At 46.2% G+C, this 19364-nt stretch overlaps 1 protein-coding gene across 1 annotated transcript in view; it reads right to left on the bottom strand.

Moving 5' to 3' along the window:
- The window catches only part of tbc1d23 (TBC1 domain family, member 23), a gene marked incomplete at its 5' end in the record, with an annotated part of 70478 nt that overhangs the window by 5066 nt on the left and 46048 nt on the right, over window positions 1-19364 (bottom strand). The window contains 5 exons of the mRNA XM_065016172.1: window positions 1323-1517; window positions 9201-9336; window positions 13854-13942; window positions 16250-16294; window positions 18028-18167. Of these exons, the coding sequence (XP_064872244.1) occupies window positions 1323-1517; window positions 9201-9336; window positions 13854-13942; window positions 16250-16294; window positions 18028-18167 (605 nt within the window). The remainder of the gene's footprint in view (window positions 1-1322; window positions 1518-9200; window positions 9337-13853; window positions 13943-16249; window positions 16295-18027; window positions 18168-19364) is intronic.

Raw genomic sequence — 19364 nt, 5'->3', positions numbered from 1 at the left:
AGACTGGTATACTGACAGGGCAGAGACTGGTATACTGACAGGGCAGAGACTGGTATACTGACAGGGCAGAGACTGGTATACTGACAGGGCAGAGACTGGTATACTGACAGGGCAGAGACTGGTATACTGACAGGGCAGAGACTGGTATACTGACAGGGCAGAGACTGGTATACTGACAGGGCAGAGACACTGATGGAAGAGAAGAACCAGTAAGGATGTAGTAAAGTTAGTCAGGCCATAACATGCACTGTGTTTTAAAGTGTTCAGGTGCACATATGAGTTTAATTATTATTTAGTCTAGTCAGAGAGATAGCCAGTACCCGTACAGTCAGATAGAGGAGTCAGAGACAGCCAGTACCCGTACAGTCAGATAGAGGAGTCAGAGACAGCCAGTACCCATACAGTCAGTTAGTGGAGTCAGAGACAGCCAGTACCCATACAGTCAGTTAGTGTAGTCAGAGACAGCCAGTACCCATACAGTCAGTTAGTGTAGTCAGAGACAGCCAGTACCCGTACAGTCAGTTAGTGTAGTCTAGTAAACAGAGACAGCCAGTACCCATACAGTCAGTTAGAGGAGTCAGAGACAGCCAGTACCCATACAGTCAGTTAGTGTAGTCTAGTAAACAGAGACAGCCAGTACCCGTTCAGTCAGTTAGAGGAGTCAGAGACAGCCAGTACCCATACAGTCAGTTAGTGTAGTCTAGTAAACAGAGACAGCCAGTACCCGTACAGTCAGTTAGTGGAGTCAGAGACAGCCAGTACCCATACAGTCAGTTAGTGTAGTCTAGTAAACAGAGACAGCCAGTACCCGTACAGTCAGTTAGTGTAGTCTAGTAAACAGAGACAGCCAGTACCCGTACAGTCAGTTAGTGGAGTCAGAGACAGCCAGTACCCGTACAGTCAGTTAGTGGAGTCTAGTCAGAGAGACAGCCAGTACCCGTACAGTCAGTTAGTGGAGTCAGAGACAGCCAGTACCCATACAGTCAGTTAGTGTAGTCTAGTAAACAGAGACAGCCAGTACCCGTACAGTCAGTTAGTGGAGTCAGAGACAGCCAGTACCAATCCAGTCAGTTAGTGTAGTCTAGTAAACAGAGACAGCCAGTACCCGTACAGTCAGTTAGTGGAGTCAGAGACAGCCAGTACCCATACAGTCAGTTAGTGTAGTCTAGTAAACAGACAGCCAGTGCCCATACAGTCAGTTAGTGGAGTCAGTATTGTACAATACCCCATAGTGACGTCACAATACCCCATAGTGACAATGCGAGACATTTTTGTAGTAGTACCCATACAGTCAGTTACCCATACAGTCAGTTAGTCAATACCTCTCCACAGCAGAGATCTCTATTCCAGCAGTGTTGCTGTTGCCGAACTTGAAGGTGATGAGTTCTGGGTGTTTTTTCTTGGAGGTGATCTTGACCACGCTGTTGAGAGCCTGTCTGGACTGGATATAGGCAAAACCCTTCCTGGACGCGATCTCCCTCAGACAGAACATGTGGGTCGCTGTGATCAACAGGTGACTGGAGAAACAGGAACCGCGTCACATTAGAAACAGGAACCGCGTCACATTAGAAACAGGAACCGCGTCACATTAGAAACAGGAACCGCGTCACATTAGAAACAGGAACCACGTGACAATAGAAACAGGAACCACGTCACATTAGAAACAGGAACCACGTCACATTAGAAACAGGAACCACTTCACATTAGAAACAGGAACCACTTCACATTAGAAACAGGAACCACTTCACATTAGAAACAGGAACCATTAGAAACAGGAACCATTAGAAACAGGAACCGCGTTACGTTAGAAACAGGAACCACTTCACATTAGAAACAGGAACCACTTCACATTAGAAACAGGAACCACTTCACATTAGAAACAGGAACCATTAGAAACAGGAACCATTAGAAACAGGAACCATTAGAAACAGGAACCATTAGAAACAGGAACCATTAGAAACAGGAACCATTAGAAACAGGAACCACTTCACATTAGAAACAGGAACCATTAGAAATAGGAACCACGTTACATTAGAAACAGGAACCATTAGAAATAGGAACCATTAGAAACAGGAACCATTAGAAATAGGAACCATTAGAAACAGGAACCATTAGAAACAGGAACCATTAGAAACAGGAACCATTAGAAACAGAAACCATTAGAAACAGGAACCATTAGAAACAGGAACCATTAGAAACAGAAACCATTAGAAACAGAAACCATTAGAAACAGGAACCATTAGAAACAGGAACCATTAGAAACAGGAACCATTAGAAACAGGAACCATTAGAAACTTTACAGTTAACAGGAATCTCACCTGGGGAACATGTGTCCGGTTTCCTTGACCTCATTACAGGGAACATGTGTCTTTTCTAACAGGAATCTCACCTGGGAAACATGTGTCTTTTCTAACAGGAATCTCACCTGGGGAACATGTGTCCGGTTTCCTTGACCTCATTACAGGGAACATGTGTCTTTTCTAACAGGAATCTCACCTGGGGAACATGTGTCTTTTCTAACAGGAATCTCACCTGGGGAACATGTGTCCGGTTTCCTTGACCTCATTACAGGGAACATGTGTCTATTGTAACAGGAATCTCACCTGGGGAACATGTGTCTATTGTAACAGGAATCTCACCTGGGGAACATGTGTCCGGTTTCCTTGACCTCATTACAGGGAACATGTGTCTATTGTAACAGGAATCTCACCTGGGGAACATGTGTCTATTCTAACAGGAATCTCACCTGGGGAACATGAGTCTATTGTAACAGGAATCTCACCTGGGGAACATGAGTCTATTGTAACAGGAATCTCACCTGGGGAACATGTGTCTATTCTAACAGGAATCTCACCTGGGGAACATGTGTCCGGTTTCCTTGACCTCATTACAGGGAACATGCGTCTATTGTAACAGGAATCTCACCTGGGGAACATGAGTCTATTGTAACAGGAATCTCACCTGGGGAACATAAGTCTATTGTAACAGGAATCTCACCTGGGGAACATGTGTCTTTTCTAACAGGAATCTCACCTGGGGAACATGTGTCTATTGTAACAGGAATCTCACCTGGGGAACATGTGTCTTTTCTAACAGGAATCTCACCTGGGGAACATGCGTCTTTTCTAACAGGAATCTCACCTGGGGAACATGTGCCCGGTTTCCTTGACCTCATTACAGGGAACATGTGTCTATTGTAACAGGAATCTCACCTGGGGAACATGTGCCCGGTTTCCTTGACCTCATTACAGGGAACATGCGTCTATTGTAACAGGAATCTCACCTGGGGAACATGTGTCTATTGTAACAGGAATCTCACCTGGGGAACATGTGCCCGGTTTCCTTGACCTCATTACAGGGAACATGTGTCTATTGTAACAGGAATCTCACCTGGGGAACATGTGTCTATTGTAACAGGAATCTCACCTGGGGAACATGTGTCTATTGTAACAGGAATCTCACCTGGGGAACATGTGCCCGGTGTCCTTGACCTCATTACAGGGAACATGTGTCTATTCTAACAGGAATCTCACCTGGGGAACATGCGTCTTTTCTAACAGGAATCTCACCTGGGGAACATGAGTCTATTGTAACAGGAATCTCACCTGGGGAACATGTGTCCGGTTTCCTTGACCTCATTACAGGGAACATGTGTCTATTCTAACAGGAATCTCACCTGGGGAACATGTGTCTATTGTAACAGGAATCTCACCTGGGGAACATGTGTCTTTTCTAACAGGAATCTCACCTGGGGAACATGCGTCTTTTCTAACAGGAATCTCACCTGGGGAACATGCGTCTTTTCTAACAGGAATCTCACCTGGGGAACATGTGCCCGGTTTCCTTGACCTCATTACAGGGAACATGCGTCTATTGTAACAGGAATCTCACCTGGGGAACATGTGTCTATTGTAACAGGAATCTCACCTGGGGAACATGAGTCTATTGTAACAGGAATCTCACCTGGGGAACATGTGCCCGGTTTCCTTGACCTCATTACAGGGAACATGCTTCTATTGTAACAGGAATCTCACCTGGGGAACATGTGTCTATTGTAACAGGAATCTCACCTGGGGAACATGTGCCCGGTTTCCTTGACCTCATTACAGGGAACATGTGTCTATTGTAACAGGAATCTCACCTGGGGAACATGTGTCTATTGTAACAGGAATCTCACCTGGGGAACATGTGCCCGGTTTCCTTGACCTCATTACAGGGAACATGTGTCTATTGTAACAGGAATCTCACCTGGGGAACATGTGCCCGGTTTCCTTGACCTCATTACAGGGAACATGTGTCTTTTCTAACAGGAATCTCACCTGGGGAACATGCGTCTTTTCTAACAGGAATCTCACCTGGGGAACAAGTGCCCGGTTTCCTTGACCTCATTACAGGGAACATGCGTCTATTGTAACAGGAATCTCACCTGGGGAACATGTGTCTATTGTAACAGGAATCTCACCTGGGGAACATGAGTCTATTGTAACAGGAATCTCACCTGGGGAACATGTGCCCGGTTTCCTTGACCTCATTACAGGGAACATGCTTCTATTGTAACAGGAATCTCACCTGGGGAACATGTGCCCGGTTTCCTTGACCTCATTACAGGGAACATGTGTCTATTGTAACAGGAATCTCACCTGGGGAACATGTGTCTATTGTAACAGGAATCTCACCTGGGGAACATGTGCCCGGTTTCCTTGACCTCATTACAGGGAACATGCGTCTATTGTAACAGGAATCTCACCTGGGGAACATGTGTCTATTGTAACAGGAATCTCACCTGGGGAACATGTGTCCGGTTTCCTTGACCTCATTACAGGGAACATGCGTCTATTGTAACAGGAATCTCACCTGGGGAACATGAGTCTATTGTAACAGGAATCTCACCTGGGGAACATGTGTCCGGTTTCCTTGACCTCATTACAGGGAACATGCGTCTATTGTAACAGGAATCTCACCTGGGGAACATGTGTCCGGTTTCCTTGACCTCATTACAGGGAACATGTGTCTTTTCTAACAGGAATCTCACCTGGGGAACATGTGCCCGGTTTCCTTGACCTCATTACAGGGAACATGCGTCTATTGTAACAGGAATCTCACCTGGGGAACATGAGTCTATTGTAACAGGAACCTCACCTGGGGAACATGAGTCTATTGTAACAGGAATCTCACCTGGGGAACATGTGTCCGGTTTCCTTGACCTCATTACAGGGAACATGTGTCTATTGTAACAGGAATCTCACCTGGGGAACATGTGTCCGGTTTCCTTGACCTCATTACAGGGAACATGTGTCTATTGTAACAGGAATCTCACCTGGGGAACATGTGTCTATTCTAACAGGAATCTCACCTGGGGAACATGTGTCTATTGTAACAGGAATCTCACCTGGGGAACATGTGTCTATTCTAACAGGAATCTCACCTGGGGAACATGTGTCCGGTTTCCTTGACCTCATTACAGGGAACATGTGTCTTTTCTAACAGGAATCTCACCTGGGGAACATGTGCCCGGTTTCCTTGACCTCATTACAGGGAACATGCGTCTATTGTAACAGGAATCTCACCTGGGGAACATGAGTCTATTGTAACAGGAATCTCACCTGGGGAACATGAGTCTATTGTAACAGGAATCTCACCTGGGGAACATGTGTCCGGTTTCCTTGACCTCATTACAGGGAACATGTGTCTATTGTAACAGGAATCTCACCTGGGGAACATGTGTCCGGTTTCCTTGACCTCATTACAGGGAACATGTGTCTATTGTAACAGGAATCTCACCTGGGGAACATGTGTCTATTGTAACAGGAATCTCACCTGGGGAACATGTGTCTATTGTAACAGGAATCTCACCTGGGGAACATGTGTCCGGTTTCCTTGACCTCATTACAGGGAACATGCGTCTATTGTAACAGGAATCTCACCTGGGGAACATGTGTCTATTGTAACAGGAATCTCACCTGGGGAACATGTGTCCGGTTTCCTTGACCTCATTACAGGGAACATGTGTCTTTTCTAACAGGAATCTCACCTGGGGAACATGTGTCCGGTTTCCTTGACCTCATTACAGGGAACATGAGTCTATTGTAACAGGAATCTCACCTGGGGAACATGTGTCTATTGTAACAGGAATCTCACCTGGGGAACATGTGTCCGGTTTCCTTGACCTCATTACAGGGAACATGTGTCTATTGTAACAGGAATCTCACCTGGGGAACATGTGTCTATTCTAACAGGAATCTCACCTGGGGAACATGAGTCTATTGTAACAGGAATCTCACCTGGGGAACATGTGTCTATTCTAACAGGAATCTCACCTGGGGAACATGTGTCCGGTTTCCTTGACCTCATTACAGGGAACATGTGTCTATTGTAACAGGAATCTCACCTGGGGAACATGTGTCTATTGTAACAGGAATCTCACCTGGGGAACATGTGTCCGGTTTCCTTGACCTCATTACAGGGAACATGTGTCTATTGTAACAGGAATCTCACCTGGGGAACATGTGTCCGGTTTCCTTGACCTCATTACAGGGAACATGAGTCTATTGTAACAGGAATCTCACCTGGGGAACATGTGTCTATTGTAACAGGAATCTCACCTGGGGAACATGTGTCCGGTTTCCTTGACCTCATTACAGGGAACATGTGTCTATTCTAACAGGAATCTCACCTGGGGAACATGTGTCCGGTTTCCTTGACCTCATTACAGGGAACATGCGTCTATTGTAACAGGAATCTCACCTGGGGAACATGTGTCTATTGTAACAGGAATCTCACCTGGGGAACATGTGTCCGGTTTCCTTGACCTCATTACAGGGAACATGCGTCTATTGTAACAGGAATCTCACCTGGGGAACATGTGTCCGGTTTCCTTGACCTCATTACAGGGAACATGTGTCTATTGTAACAGGAATCTCACCTGGGGAACATGTGTCTGGTTTCCTTGACCTCATTACAGGGAACATGCGTCTATTGTAACAGGAATCTCACCTGGGGAACATGTGTCTATTGTAACAGGAATCTCACCTGGGGAACATGTGTCCGGTTTCCTTGACCTCATTACAGGGAACATGTGTCTTTTCTAACAGGAATCTCACCTGGGGAACATGTGTCCGGTTTCCTTGACCTCATTACAGGGAACATGAGTCTATTTTAACAGGAATCTCACCTGGGGAACATGTGTCTTTTCTAACAGGAATCTCACCTGGGGAACATGTGTCCGGTTTCCTTGACCTCATTACAGGGAACATGTGTCTATTGTAACAGGAATCTCACCTGGGGAACATGTGTCTATTGTAACAGGAATCTCACCTGGGGAACATGTGTCCGGTTTCCTTGACCTCATTACAGGGAACATGTGTCTATTGTAACAGGAATCTCACCTGGGGAACATGTGTCCGGTTTCCTTGACCTCATTACAGGGAACATGAGTCTATTGTAACAGGAATCTCACCTGGGGAACATGTGTCTATTGTAACAGGAATCTCACCTGGGGAACATGTGTCCGGTTTCCTTGACCTCATTACAGGGAACATGTGTCTATTCTAACAGGAATCTCACCTGGGGAACATGTGTCCGGTTTCCTTGACCTCATTACAGGGAACATGTGTCTATTGTAACAGGAATCTCACCTGGGGAACATGTGTCTATTGTAACAGGAATCTCACCTGGGGAACATGTGTCTATTGTAACAGGAATCTCACCTGGGGAACATGTGTCCGGTTTCCTTGACCTCATTACAGGGAACATGCGTCTATTGTAACAGGAATCTCACCTGGGGAACATGTGTCTATTGTAACAGGAATCTCACCTGGGGAACATGTGTCCGGTTTCCTTGACCTCATTACAGGGAACATGTGTCTTTTCTAACAGGAATCTCACCTGGGGAACATGTGTCCGGTTTCCTTGACCTCATTACAGGAACATGAGTCTATTGTAACAGGAATCTCACCTGGGGAACATGTGTCTATTGTAACAGGAATCTCACCTGGGGAACATGTGTCCGGTTTCCTTGACCTCATTACAGGGAACATGTGTCTATTGTAACAGGAATCTCACCTGGGGAACATGTGTCTATTCTAACAGGAATCTCACCTGGGGAACATGAGTCTATTGTAACAGGAATCTCACCTGGGGAACATGTGTCTATTCTAACAGGAATCTCACCTGGGGAACATGTGTCCGGTTTCCTTGACCTCATTACAGGGAACATGTGTCTATTGTAACAGGAATCTCACCTGGGGAACATGTGTCTATTGTAACAGGAATCTCACCTGGGGAACATGTGTCCGGTTTCCTTGACCTCATTACAGGGAACATGTGTCTATTGTAACAGGAATCTCACCTGGGGAACATGTGTCCGGTTTCCTTGACCTCATTACAGGGAACATGAGTCTATTGTAACAGGAATCTCACCTGGGGAACATGTGTCTATTGTAACAGGAATCTCACCTGGGGAACATGTGTCCGGTTTCCTTGACCTCATTACAGGGAACATGTGTCTATTCTAACAGGAATCTCACCTGGGAACATGTGTCCGGTTTCCTTGACCTCATTACAGGGAACATGCGTCTATTGTAACAGGAATCTCACCTGGGAACATGTGTCTATTGTAACAGGAATCTCACCTGGGAACATGTGTCCGGTTTCCTTGACCTCATTACAGGGAACATGTGTCTATTGTAACAGGAATCTCACCTGGGGAACATGTGTCCGGTTTCCTTGACCTCATTACAGGGAACATGAGTCTATTGTAACAGGAATCTCACCTGGGGAACATGTGTCTATTGTAACAGGAATCTCACCTGGGGAACATGTGTCCGGTTTCCTTGACCTCATTACAGGGAACATGTGTCTATTGTAACAGGAATCTCACCTGGGGAACATGTGTCTATTCTAACAGGAATCTCACCTGGGGAACATGAGTCTATTGTAACAGGAATCTCACCTGGGGAACATGTGTCTATTCTAACAGGAATCTCACCTGGGGAACATGAGTCTATTGTAACAGGAATCTCACCTGGGGAACATGTGTCTATTGTAACAGGAATCTCACCTGGGGAACATGTGTCCGGTTTCCTTGACCTCATTACAGGGAACATGCGTCTATTGTAACAGGAATCTCACCTGGGGAACATGTGTCCGGTTTCCTTGACCTCATTACAGGGAACATGTGTCTATTGTAACAGGAATCTCACCTGGGGAACATGTGTCCGGTTTCCTTGACCTCATTACAGGGAACATGGTGCTTCACATCTGGTTTGTTGATCCACGTCTGGATGTTTACGATCTCCTTCCTGTCATCATCCGACATGGACGAGCTGTCAATCTCATCTGAACAGCGAGACGGGGGGGGATACAGCCATTGAGATCAAACTAGATCAATAGTTTTAGTCAACTAGAGCCGGGGTTCCCAATTGAGGTATCTGTTGAGTCGCAACCCCCCCATCAGGGTGACCCACAAGTGGGCCCCGATTCACAGTTTGGGAACCACTGAACTAGTGGTGAGTAGGGCTGTGGCGGTAATGAAATTTAATGAGCCGGTGATTGTCAAGCAAATAACTGCTGGTCTCAAGGTAAATTGACCACCAGGTAAATTGACCACCAGGTAAATTGACCACCAGATAAATTGACCATTAATTAACATTCACATTTAGCATCTGCTGTCTTCCACACACAGCCTACAAGCCACTGACCTTCCGTGGAATTATTTTATATTATGAAGAATACATTTGAACATTCAAGTGCATTCAGAAAGTATTCAGACCCCTTGACTTGTTCCACATTTTGTTATATGTTACAGCCTCATCAACCTACACACAATACCCCATAGTGACGTCACAATACCCCATAGTGTACACACAATACCCCATAGTGACGTCACAATACCCCATAGTGACGTCACAATACCCCATAGTGACGTCACAATACCCCATAGTGACGTCACAATACCCCAAAGTGACGTCACAACACGCCATAGTGACGTCACAATACCCAAACTGACGTCACAATACCCCAAACTGAAGTCACAATACCCCATAGTGACGTCACAATACCCCAAACTGACGTCACAATACCCCAAACTGACGTCACAATACCCCATAGTGACGTCACAATACCCCATAGTGACGTCACAATACCCCATAGTGACGTCACAATACCCCATAGTGACGTCACAATACCCCATTCTGACGTCACAATACCCCATACTGACGTCACAATACCCCATAGTGACGTCACAATACCCCATACTATTGTATGACCACACAGTCAGTTAGTAGCCGTACAGTCAGTTAGTGTAGTCTAGTAAACAGAGACAGCCAGTACCCGTACAGTCAGTTAGTGGAGTCAGTATTGTACAATACCCCATAGTGACGTCACAATACCCCATAGTGACGTCACAATACCCCATAGTGACGTCACAATACCCCATAGTGACAATGCGAGACATTTTTGCAAATGTATAAAAACCCCAGAAACGTCTTATTTACATAAGTATTCAGACCCTGTCTATATAAGGTATATAAGGCTGTAATGTCACAAAATGTGGAAAAGTCAAGTGTCTGAATACTTTCCGAATGCACTGTAGCTGAATAAAATAAAAATAATATTTTCTCCAAAGGATTTGAGGGAGTGCGCACATGCTGCTATTCTTGTGTTGAGCTGTTAACAAAGGAACTGGTCCTCCTATATGCTTCATTTACAGTTATTTATGTAACTTTAGTTGTGATACAAAGGCTGAATGGTATTTTATTAGGATCCCCATTAGCTGTTGAGACTCTACTGATGATTTGACAAAGGTCTTCTGAAAGGAGCTCTGTATTGTTTATTGTGCAGGCTGTACACACGTCATCAGTCTCTCATTCACAATTTGACAAGCACTTGATAATGCCTCAAATGATCCGCCTGCATTCCCTTTGTGTGGCTCTAATGCCCCCTAAAAACAAAATCCTTTTGCGGCTAGTGGCCGTTTTTCCCTTGGGCTGAATATAATCATTATAATTCCCCTCTCTCCAGGCTGCAAACTTCAAAGCACCTCTCACTCAAATGGCTCTCCCACACATGATAGGGTCTTTCTCACAGGCTACAAGTGAAGACAGACACGTCGGGGATGCAACCACGCTCATCCTCATAATTGAAGATATTGGAAGAAATGTCCATAATTTACTATGTCAGCCAACAAGATGAGTAGGCATAACGAACAGCAAGAGTACTAGCCTCTGTAAATCTACTATCCCCCACAGTACAACAGTTGACAACGCACACATGTACTATAAGTGGTAGTATACTATACATAGTACTATAAGTGGTAGTATACTATACATAGTACTATAAGTGGTAGTATACTATACATAGTACTATAAGTGGTAGTATACTATACATAGTACTATAAGTGGTAGTATACTATACATAGTACTATAAGTGGTAGTATACTATACATAGTACTATAAGTGGTAGTAGGCTATACATAGTACTATAAGTGGTAGTATACTATACATAGTACTATAAGTGGTAGTAGGCTATACATAGTACTATAAGTGGTAGTATACTATACATAGTACTATAAGTGGTAGTAGGCTATAAGTGTGAATGTTCCATTAGCGGGGAAAAAAACATTCCAAAATGGCCACAAATGCGTTTATGCATGTAATGCTTTCATTGTAAAAGGTGCATTTTTATGGTGAACATTTTCTTCCCCAAATTTGAAACTCACGCACTGCTATGTATGCCAGTTAGGCTCTACACCCCTTGTAAAGCGGATTAACGTGCTTCATTTTAAAATAAGTTATTTGGCCACTTTAGTTGTGATACTAACCCTATCAAAACATATAGGCCTGTGGGCATGAGGTGTGCAACTATGATTTGGAAAAGTACACAAGCTGGAATAATAGTAGAGAGAATGATTTATTTCAGCTTTTATTTCTTTCATCACATTCCCAGTGGGTCAGAAGTTTACATACACTCAATTAGTATTTGGTAGCATTGCCTTTAAATTTTTAACTTGGGTCAAACATTTCAGGTAGACTTCCACAAGCTTCCCACAATAAGTTGGGTGAATGTTGTCCCATTGCTCCTGACAGAGCTGGTGTAACTGAGTCAGGTTTGTAGGCCTCCTTGCTCGCACACGCTTTTCAGTTCTGCCCACACATTTTCTATAGGATTGAGGTCAGGGCTTTGTGATGGCCACACCAATACCTTGACTTTGTTGTCCTTAAGCCATTTTGAAGGCTGCGTGTTCCCATGATGTTTATACTTGCGTACTATTGTTTTTACAGATGTTTGGAAATTGCTCCCAAGGATGAACCAGACTTGTGGAGGTCTACAATTGTTTTTCTGCGGTCTTGGCTGAGTTCTTTGATTTTCCCATGATGTCAAGCAAAGATGCACTGAGTTTGAAGGTAGGCCTTAAAATACATCCACAGGTACACCTCCAATTGACTCAAATGATGCCAATTAGCCTATCAGAAGCTTCTAAAGCCATGACATCATCTTCTGGAATTGTCCAAGCTGTTTAAAGGCACAGTCAACTTAGTGTATGTAAACTTCTGACCCACTGGAATTGTGACACAGTGAGTTCGGTCTGTAAACAATTGTTGGAAAAATGACTTGTGTCATGCACAATGTAGATGTCCTAACCGACTTGCCAAAACTATAGTTTGTTAACAAGAAATGTGTTGTGGTTTAAAAACGAGTTTTAACGACTCCAACCTGAGTGGATGTAAACTTCCGACTTCAACTGTACTAAATAATATATGTGTGAAATTAGTTTTGATTTAGAATGGACCATTATCATGCATGCAGCTGTCGGAACAGGGGCAGGGGAAAAAAATATGTCATCTATACACTGAAATAGCGAATGGAGGATGCTTTTCCCGTGGTTAATTTGCATGTCAGATAGGTAGGCTATACTCCTGTTGTAAAGAGAAGCAATGTGATTAATATTAGCAAAGTTGAGAAATAAATACAGCCTATAGAAAGCTGATGGGATCCTCCTCTTTTTAATAGAGGCCATCACTCTGTTTTCTCACGCAATTGCATAGCCCATAGAAATTTTATGCAACATGAGCTCATGGGCTCTCATGAAATGCTGGATTAGATTTTCGAATACATTTGCATTGATGTCAGAGTGATTAGAGGGACAATAGAGAGCTGAGTACCAGGCAGTTGGAAGATTTGTGTGGCTACTAATGACAGCAGCATCAGAGCCCTGGAGAAGCTTAATTACTGTGACTAAATGGTCACGTAGAATTTGACTGCCATCATGACGCGTGACCGCCGGTGTGGCGGTAATACGGTCACTGTAACAGCCCTATTGGTGAGTCAGGTCTATAGGTGGAGAGGAGAACTAGTCTGAAGGGACGACTGATTGGGGTTACCGGGTTGTAGCAGTATTGTATAATTGATTGTAGCACTGTAGTATTGATTGTAATACTATAGTATTGTAGTAGTATTAATTGTAGTACTGTATTACTATTGTAGAAGTAGTACTGTAGTAGTATTGATTGTAGTAGTATAGTATTAATTGTAGTACTGTATTTATTTTGTAGTAGTATTGAGGTAGTGTACTATTGTAGTAGTATTAAGTGTAGTACTGTATTACTAATGTATTACTAATATAGTAGTGTTGATTGTAGCAGTATAGTATTGTAGTAGTATTAATTGTAGTTATGTATTAGTAATGTAGTATTAATGAAGTAGTATTGATTGAGGTAGTGTAGTATTGTAGTAGTATTAATTGTAGTAAGGTATTACTAATGTAGTAATATTGATTGTAGTACTGTAGTACTATTGATTGTAGTAGTATTGATTGTTGTAGTAGTAGTATTGTAGATGTATTTCACAATAGTTACCTGTATCATACTCTTCCTCATCACCGATGCTGAACACTGGCTTCACTCCTCTGTAAGGTTTTCCAACCCGGTCACTACTGCTCACATGTCTGTTATATAGAAGAGACAAACAAGTCAGAGGGTTGTTCTTCATTCCTGCCCCCCTACATGAAGCACGAACAGCCACACGCACGGCCCATCTGGGATTAGTCAGGCAGCTATGTTACTATTAGAGGAATAAGAACCCAGTTAAAGCCATCTGGGATTAGTCAGGCAGCTATGTTACTATTAGAGGAATAAGAAATCAGTTAAAGCCATCTGGGATTAGTCAGGCAGCTATGTTACTATTAGAGGAATAAGAAATCAGTTAAAGAAGTGGTTCTACAATTACAGCGTAATTTATTAGTGGTGATATTCAGGGCAATAGAGGCACATACAGTAGATATACAGCCACAGCCCAGGCTCTCACCTTGGAGAACAGTGAACCACACAGCCCCGGCTATCACCTTGGAGAACAGTGAACCACACAGCCCCGGCTATCACCTTGGAGAACAGTGAACCACACAGCCCCGGCTATCACCTTGGAGAACAGTGAACCACACAGCCCCGGCTATTACCTTGGAGAACAGTGAACCACACAGCCCAGGCTATCACCTTGGAGAACAGTGAACCACACAGCCCCGGCTATCACCTTGGAGAACAGTGAACCACACAGCCCCGGCTATCACCTTGGAGAACAGTGAACCACACAGCCCCGGCTATTACCTTGGAGAACAGTGAACCACACAGCCCCGGCTATCACCTTGGAGAATAGTGAACCCCACAGCCCCGGCTATCACCTTGGAGAACAGTGAACCACACAGCCCCGGCTATCACCTTGGAGAACAGTGAACCACACAACCTCGGCTATCACCTTGGAGAACAGTGAACCACACAGCCCAGGCTCTCACCCTGGAGAACAGTGAACCACACAGCCCGGCTCTCACCCTGGAGAACAGTGAACCACACAGCCCCGGCTATCACCTTGGAGAACAGTGAACCACACAGCCCAGGCTATCACCTTGGAGAACAGTGAACCACACAGCCCAGGCTATCACCTTGGAGAACAGTGAACCACACAGCCCCGGCTATAACCTTGGAGAACAGTGAACCACACAGCCCCGGCTATAACCCTGGAGAACAGTGAACCACACAGCCCCGGCTATAACCTTGGAGAACAGTGAACCACACAGCCCCGGCTATCACCTTGGAGAACAGTGAACCACACAACCCCGGCTATCACCTTGGAGAACAGTGAACCACACAGCCCCGGCTATCACCTTGGAGAACAGTGAACCACACACCCCGGCTATCACCTTGGAGAACAGTGAACCACACAGCCCCGGCTATCACCTTGGAGAACAGTGAACCACACAGCCCGGCTATCACCTTGGAGAACAGTGAACCACACAGCCCCGGCTATTACCTTGGAGAACAGTGAACCACACAGCCCCGGCTATCACCTTGGAGAACAGTGAACCCCACAGCCCCGGCTATCACCTTGGAGAACAGTGAACCACACAGCCCCGGCTATCACCTTGGAGAACAGTGAACCACACAGCCCCGGCTATAACCCTGGAGAACAGTGAACCACACAGCCCCGGCTATAACCTTGGAGAACAGTGAACCACACAGCCCCGGCTATCACCTTGGAGAACAGTGAACCACACAACCCCGGCTATCACCTTGGAGAACAGTGAACCACACAGCCCCGGCTATCACCTTGGAGAACAGTGAACCACACAACCCCGGCTATCACCTTGGAGAACAGTGAAATAGTATCACACACTTAAAGTGAATGTCCACGCAAACAGTGGCGAGGCAAAGATCCAAAGAGCAACAACAGACAGTGACCTACAGACAGTGACCTACAGACAGTGACCCACAGACAGTGACCCACAGACAGTGACCTACAGACAGTGACCTACAGACAGTGACCTACAGACAGTGACCTACAGACAGTGACCTACAGACAGTGACATACAGACAGTGACCTACAGACAGTGACCTACAGACAGTGACCTACAGACAGTGACCCACAGACAGTGACCCACAGACAGTGACCCACAGACAGTGACATAGCGACTATAACAGGTGACACAGAGCATAGGGACTATAACAGATGACACAGAGCATAGCGACTATAACAGTGATCAGAGAGCAGTACTTCATCCAGGAGCCAGAATGTGGACTGGAGACATGATGTGAGTAAGGGATGGGAGCAGTATGTCAGGGGGGACGCGTTAGTGTGGTCGTGGTACAGCTCTCGGCTCCATAACAAGTGCCCTCTGGTCCCCGGGGCAATAAGTAGGCTGCGAGAGACAGAGCAGGAATAAGATGGGGCCACAGAGGCCATCATGCTGCTGGGAGAGTCTTACCGGTCAGGGACCCCCTTCTCTGGCCAGGGGAGAGTGAAAGACATTCTAGCATGGAATACACAAGGCACAATGATGAAGGGTTAAATTTATGCACGAGATTAGGGGTCAACTAAGGCACAACGATGAGGGGTTAAACTAAGGCACGGCGAAGAGGGGTCAAACTAAGGCACGGCGAAGAGGGGTCAACTAAGGCACGGCGAAGAGGGGTCAACTAAGGCACGGCGAAGAGGGGTCAACTAAGGCACGGCGAAGAGGGGTCAAGGCTCGGCGAAGAGGCTAAGGCTCGGCGAAGAGGGGCTAAGGCAAGAAGGGGTCAGCAAGGCACAACTAAGGCACGGCGAAGAGGGGTCAACTAAGGCACGGCGAAGAGGGGTCAACTAAGGCACGGCGAAGAGGGGTCAACTAAGGCACGGCGAAGAGGGGTCAACTAAGGCACGGCGAAGAGGGGTCAACTAAGGCACGGCGAAGAGGGGTCAACTAAGGCACGCGAAGAGGGGGTCAACTAAACGGCGAAGACTAAGGCGGCGAAGAGGGGTCAACTAAGGCACGGCGATGGTTCAACTAAGGGGTTCAACTAAGGCACAACTAAGCGAAGATGGGTTCAACTAAAGAAGGGTCAACTCAACTGAGGGGCACGGTTCAACTATTTATCGCGCAGAAGAGGGGTCAACTAAGGCACGGCGAGGCAGAGAGGGGTCAACTAAGGCACGGCAAAGAGGGGTCAACTAAGGCACGGCGGCGAGGCAGAGGGTCAACTAAGGCACGGCGAAGAGGGGTTCAGGCACGGCTAAGGCACGGCGAAGAGGGGTCAACTAAGGCACAACGATGAGGGGTTCAACTAAGGCACGGCGAAGAGGGGTCAACTAAGGCACGGCGAAGAGGGGTCAACTAAGGCACGGCGAAGAGGGGTCAACTAAGGCACGGCGAAGAGGGGTCAACTAAGGCACGGCGAAGAGGGGTCAACTAAGGCACGGCGAAGAGGGGTCAACTAAGGCACGGCGAAGAGGGGTCAACTAAGGCACGGCGAAGAGGGGTCAACTAAGGCACGGCGAAGAGGGGCAGCTAAGGCAGGGGTCAACTAAGGCACGGCGAAGAGGGGTCAACTAAGGCACGGCGAAGAGGGGCCAACTAAGGCACGGCAAAGAGGGTCAACTAAGGCACGGCAAAGAGGGGTCAACTAAGGCACGGCGAAGAGGGGTTCAACTAAGGCACGGCGAAGAGGGGTTCAACTAAGCCACGGCGAAGAGGGGTTCAACTAAGGCACGGCGAAGAGGGGTCAACTAAGGCACGGCGAAGAGGGGTCAACTAAGGCACGGCGAAGAGGGGGTCAACTAAGGCACGGCGAAGAGGGGGTCAACTAAGGCACGGCGAAGAGGGGTCAACTAAGGCACGGCAAAGAGGGGTCAACTAAGGCACGGCAAAGAGGGGTCAACTAAGGCACGGCAAAGAGGGGTCAACTAAGGCACGGCGAAGAGGGGTCAACTAAGGCACGGCGAAGAGGGGTCAACTAAGGCACGGCAAAGAGGGGATCAACTAAGGCACAGATTAATACTATTAAATTAGTAAAGGATCATTAATAATGATTTAATAACACTGAATTACATGAGTGGAGTCCATAATTATTCCCTGATTTGAATAATTTGTATTATTTATCTGCGAGATGAGTCCTGAGCATGGAAGGATATTACCTGTCCATATTAACACAGACAGAGCATGGAAGGACAGGATATTACCTGTCTATATTAACACAGACAGAGCATGGAAGGACATGATATTACCTGTCCACAGGTGTAGCCGTGTTCTCCATAAAGCTTATCATCTTCTCCTTCGCTATGACAGACTTGGACTTGAGGGCAAAGGTCATCTTGTTGACCAGAGACTTGACTCCTTTATCCCCTGTGGTGCTCAACGCGTCTCCCTGTTGTGGGTGGGGGGGGGAGCGAGAGAGATCATGAGCTCCTGAAATGTTCAGATTGTTTTTACCAAAAATATAGATTGACAGTGGCTACTATGACTAGCTCCAGTGTAATCCTCCCTTGACAGTGGCTACTATGACTAGCTCCAGTGTAATCCTCCCTTGACAGTGGCTACTATGACTAGCTCCAGTGTAATCCTCCCTTGACAGTGGCTACTATGACTAGCTCCAGTGTAATCCTCCCTTGACAGTGGCTACTATGACTAGCTCCAGTGTAATCCTCCCTTGGCAGTGGCTACAGACTAGCTCCAGTGTAAACCTCCCTTGACAGTGGCTACTATGACTAGCTCCAGTGTAATCCTCCCTTGACAGTGGCTACTATGACTAGCTCCAGTGTAATCCTCCCATGACAGTGGCTACAGACTAGCTCCAGTGTAAACCTCCCTTGACAGTGGCTACTATGACTAGCTCCAGTGTAATCCTCCCTTGACAGTGGCTACTATGACCAGCTCCAGTGTAATCCTCCCTTGACAGTGGCTACAGACTAGCTCCAGTGTAATCCTCCCTTGACAGTGGCTACAGACTAGCTCCAGTGTAATCCTCCCTTGACAGTGGCTACTATGACCAGCTCCAGTGTAATCCTCCCTTGACAGTGGCTACAGACTAGCTCCAGTGTAATCCTCCCTTGACAGTGGCTACAGACTAGCTCCAGTGTAATCCTCCCTTGACAGTGGCTACTATGACTAGCTCCAGTGTAATCCTCCCTTGACAGTGGCTACAGACTAGCTCCAGTGTAATCCTCCCTTGACAGTGGCTACAGACTAGCTCCAGTGTAATCCTCCCTTGACAGTGGCTACTATGACTAGCTCCAGTGTAATCCTCCCTTGACAGTGGCTACAGACTAGCTCCAGTGTAATCCTCCCTTGACAGTGGCTACTATGACTAGCTCCAGTGTAATCCTCCCTTGACAGTGGCTACTATGACTAGCTCCAGTGTAATCCTCCCTTGACAGTGGCTACTATGACTAGCTCCAGTGTAATCCTCCCTTGACAGTGGCTACTATGACTAGTTCCAGTGTAATTCTCCCTTGACAGTGGCTACTATGACTAGCTCCAGTGTAATCCTCCCTTGACAGTGGCTACTATGACTAGCTCCAGTGTAATCCTCCCTTGACAGTGGCTACTATGACTAGCTCCAGTG

This window comes from Oncorhynchus nerka, unplaced genomic scaffold (genome assembly GCF_034236695.1).
Source record: "Oncorhynchus nerka isolate Pitt River unplaced genomic scaffold, Oner_Uvic_2.0 unplaced_scaffold_1102, whole genome shotgun sequence".
Taxonomy (NCBI): domain Eukaryota; kingdom Metazoa; phylum Chordata; class Actinopteri; order Salmoniformes; family Salmonidae; genus Oncorhynchus; species Oncorhynchus nerka.
Note: the sequence above shows the minus strand (reverse complement) of the source record. Positions and strands in the feature narration are given on the sequence as shown.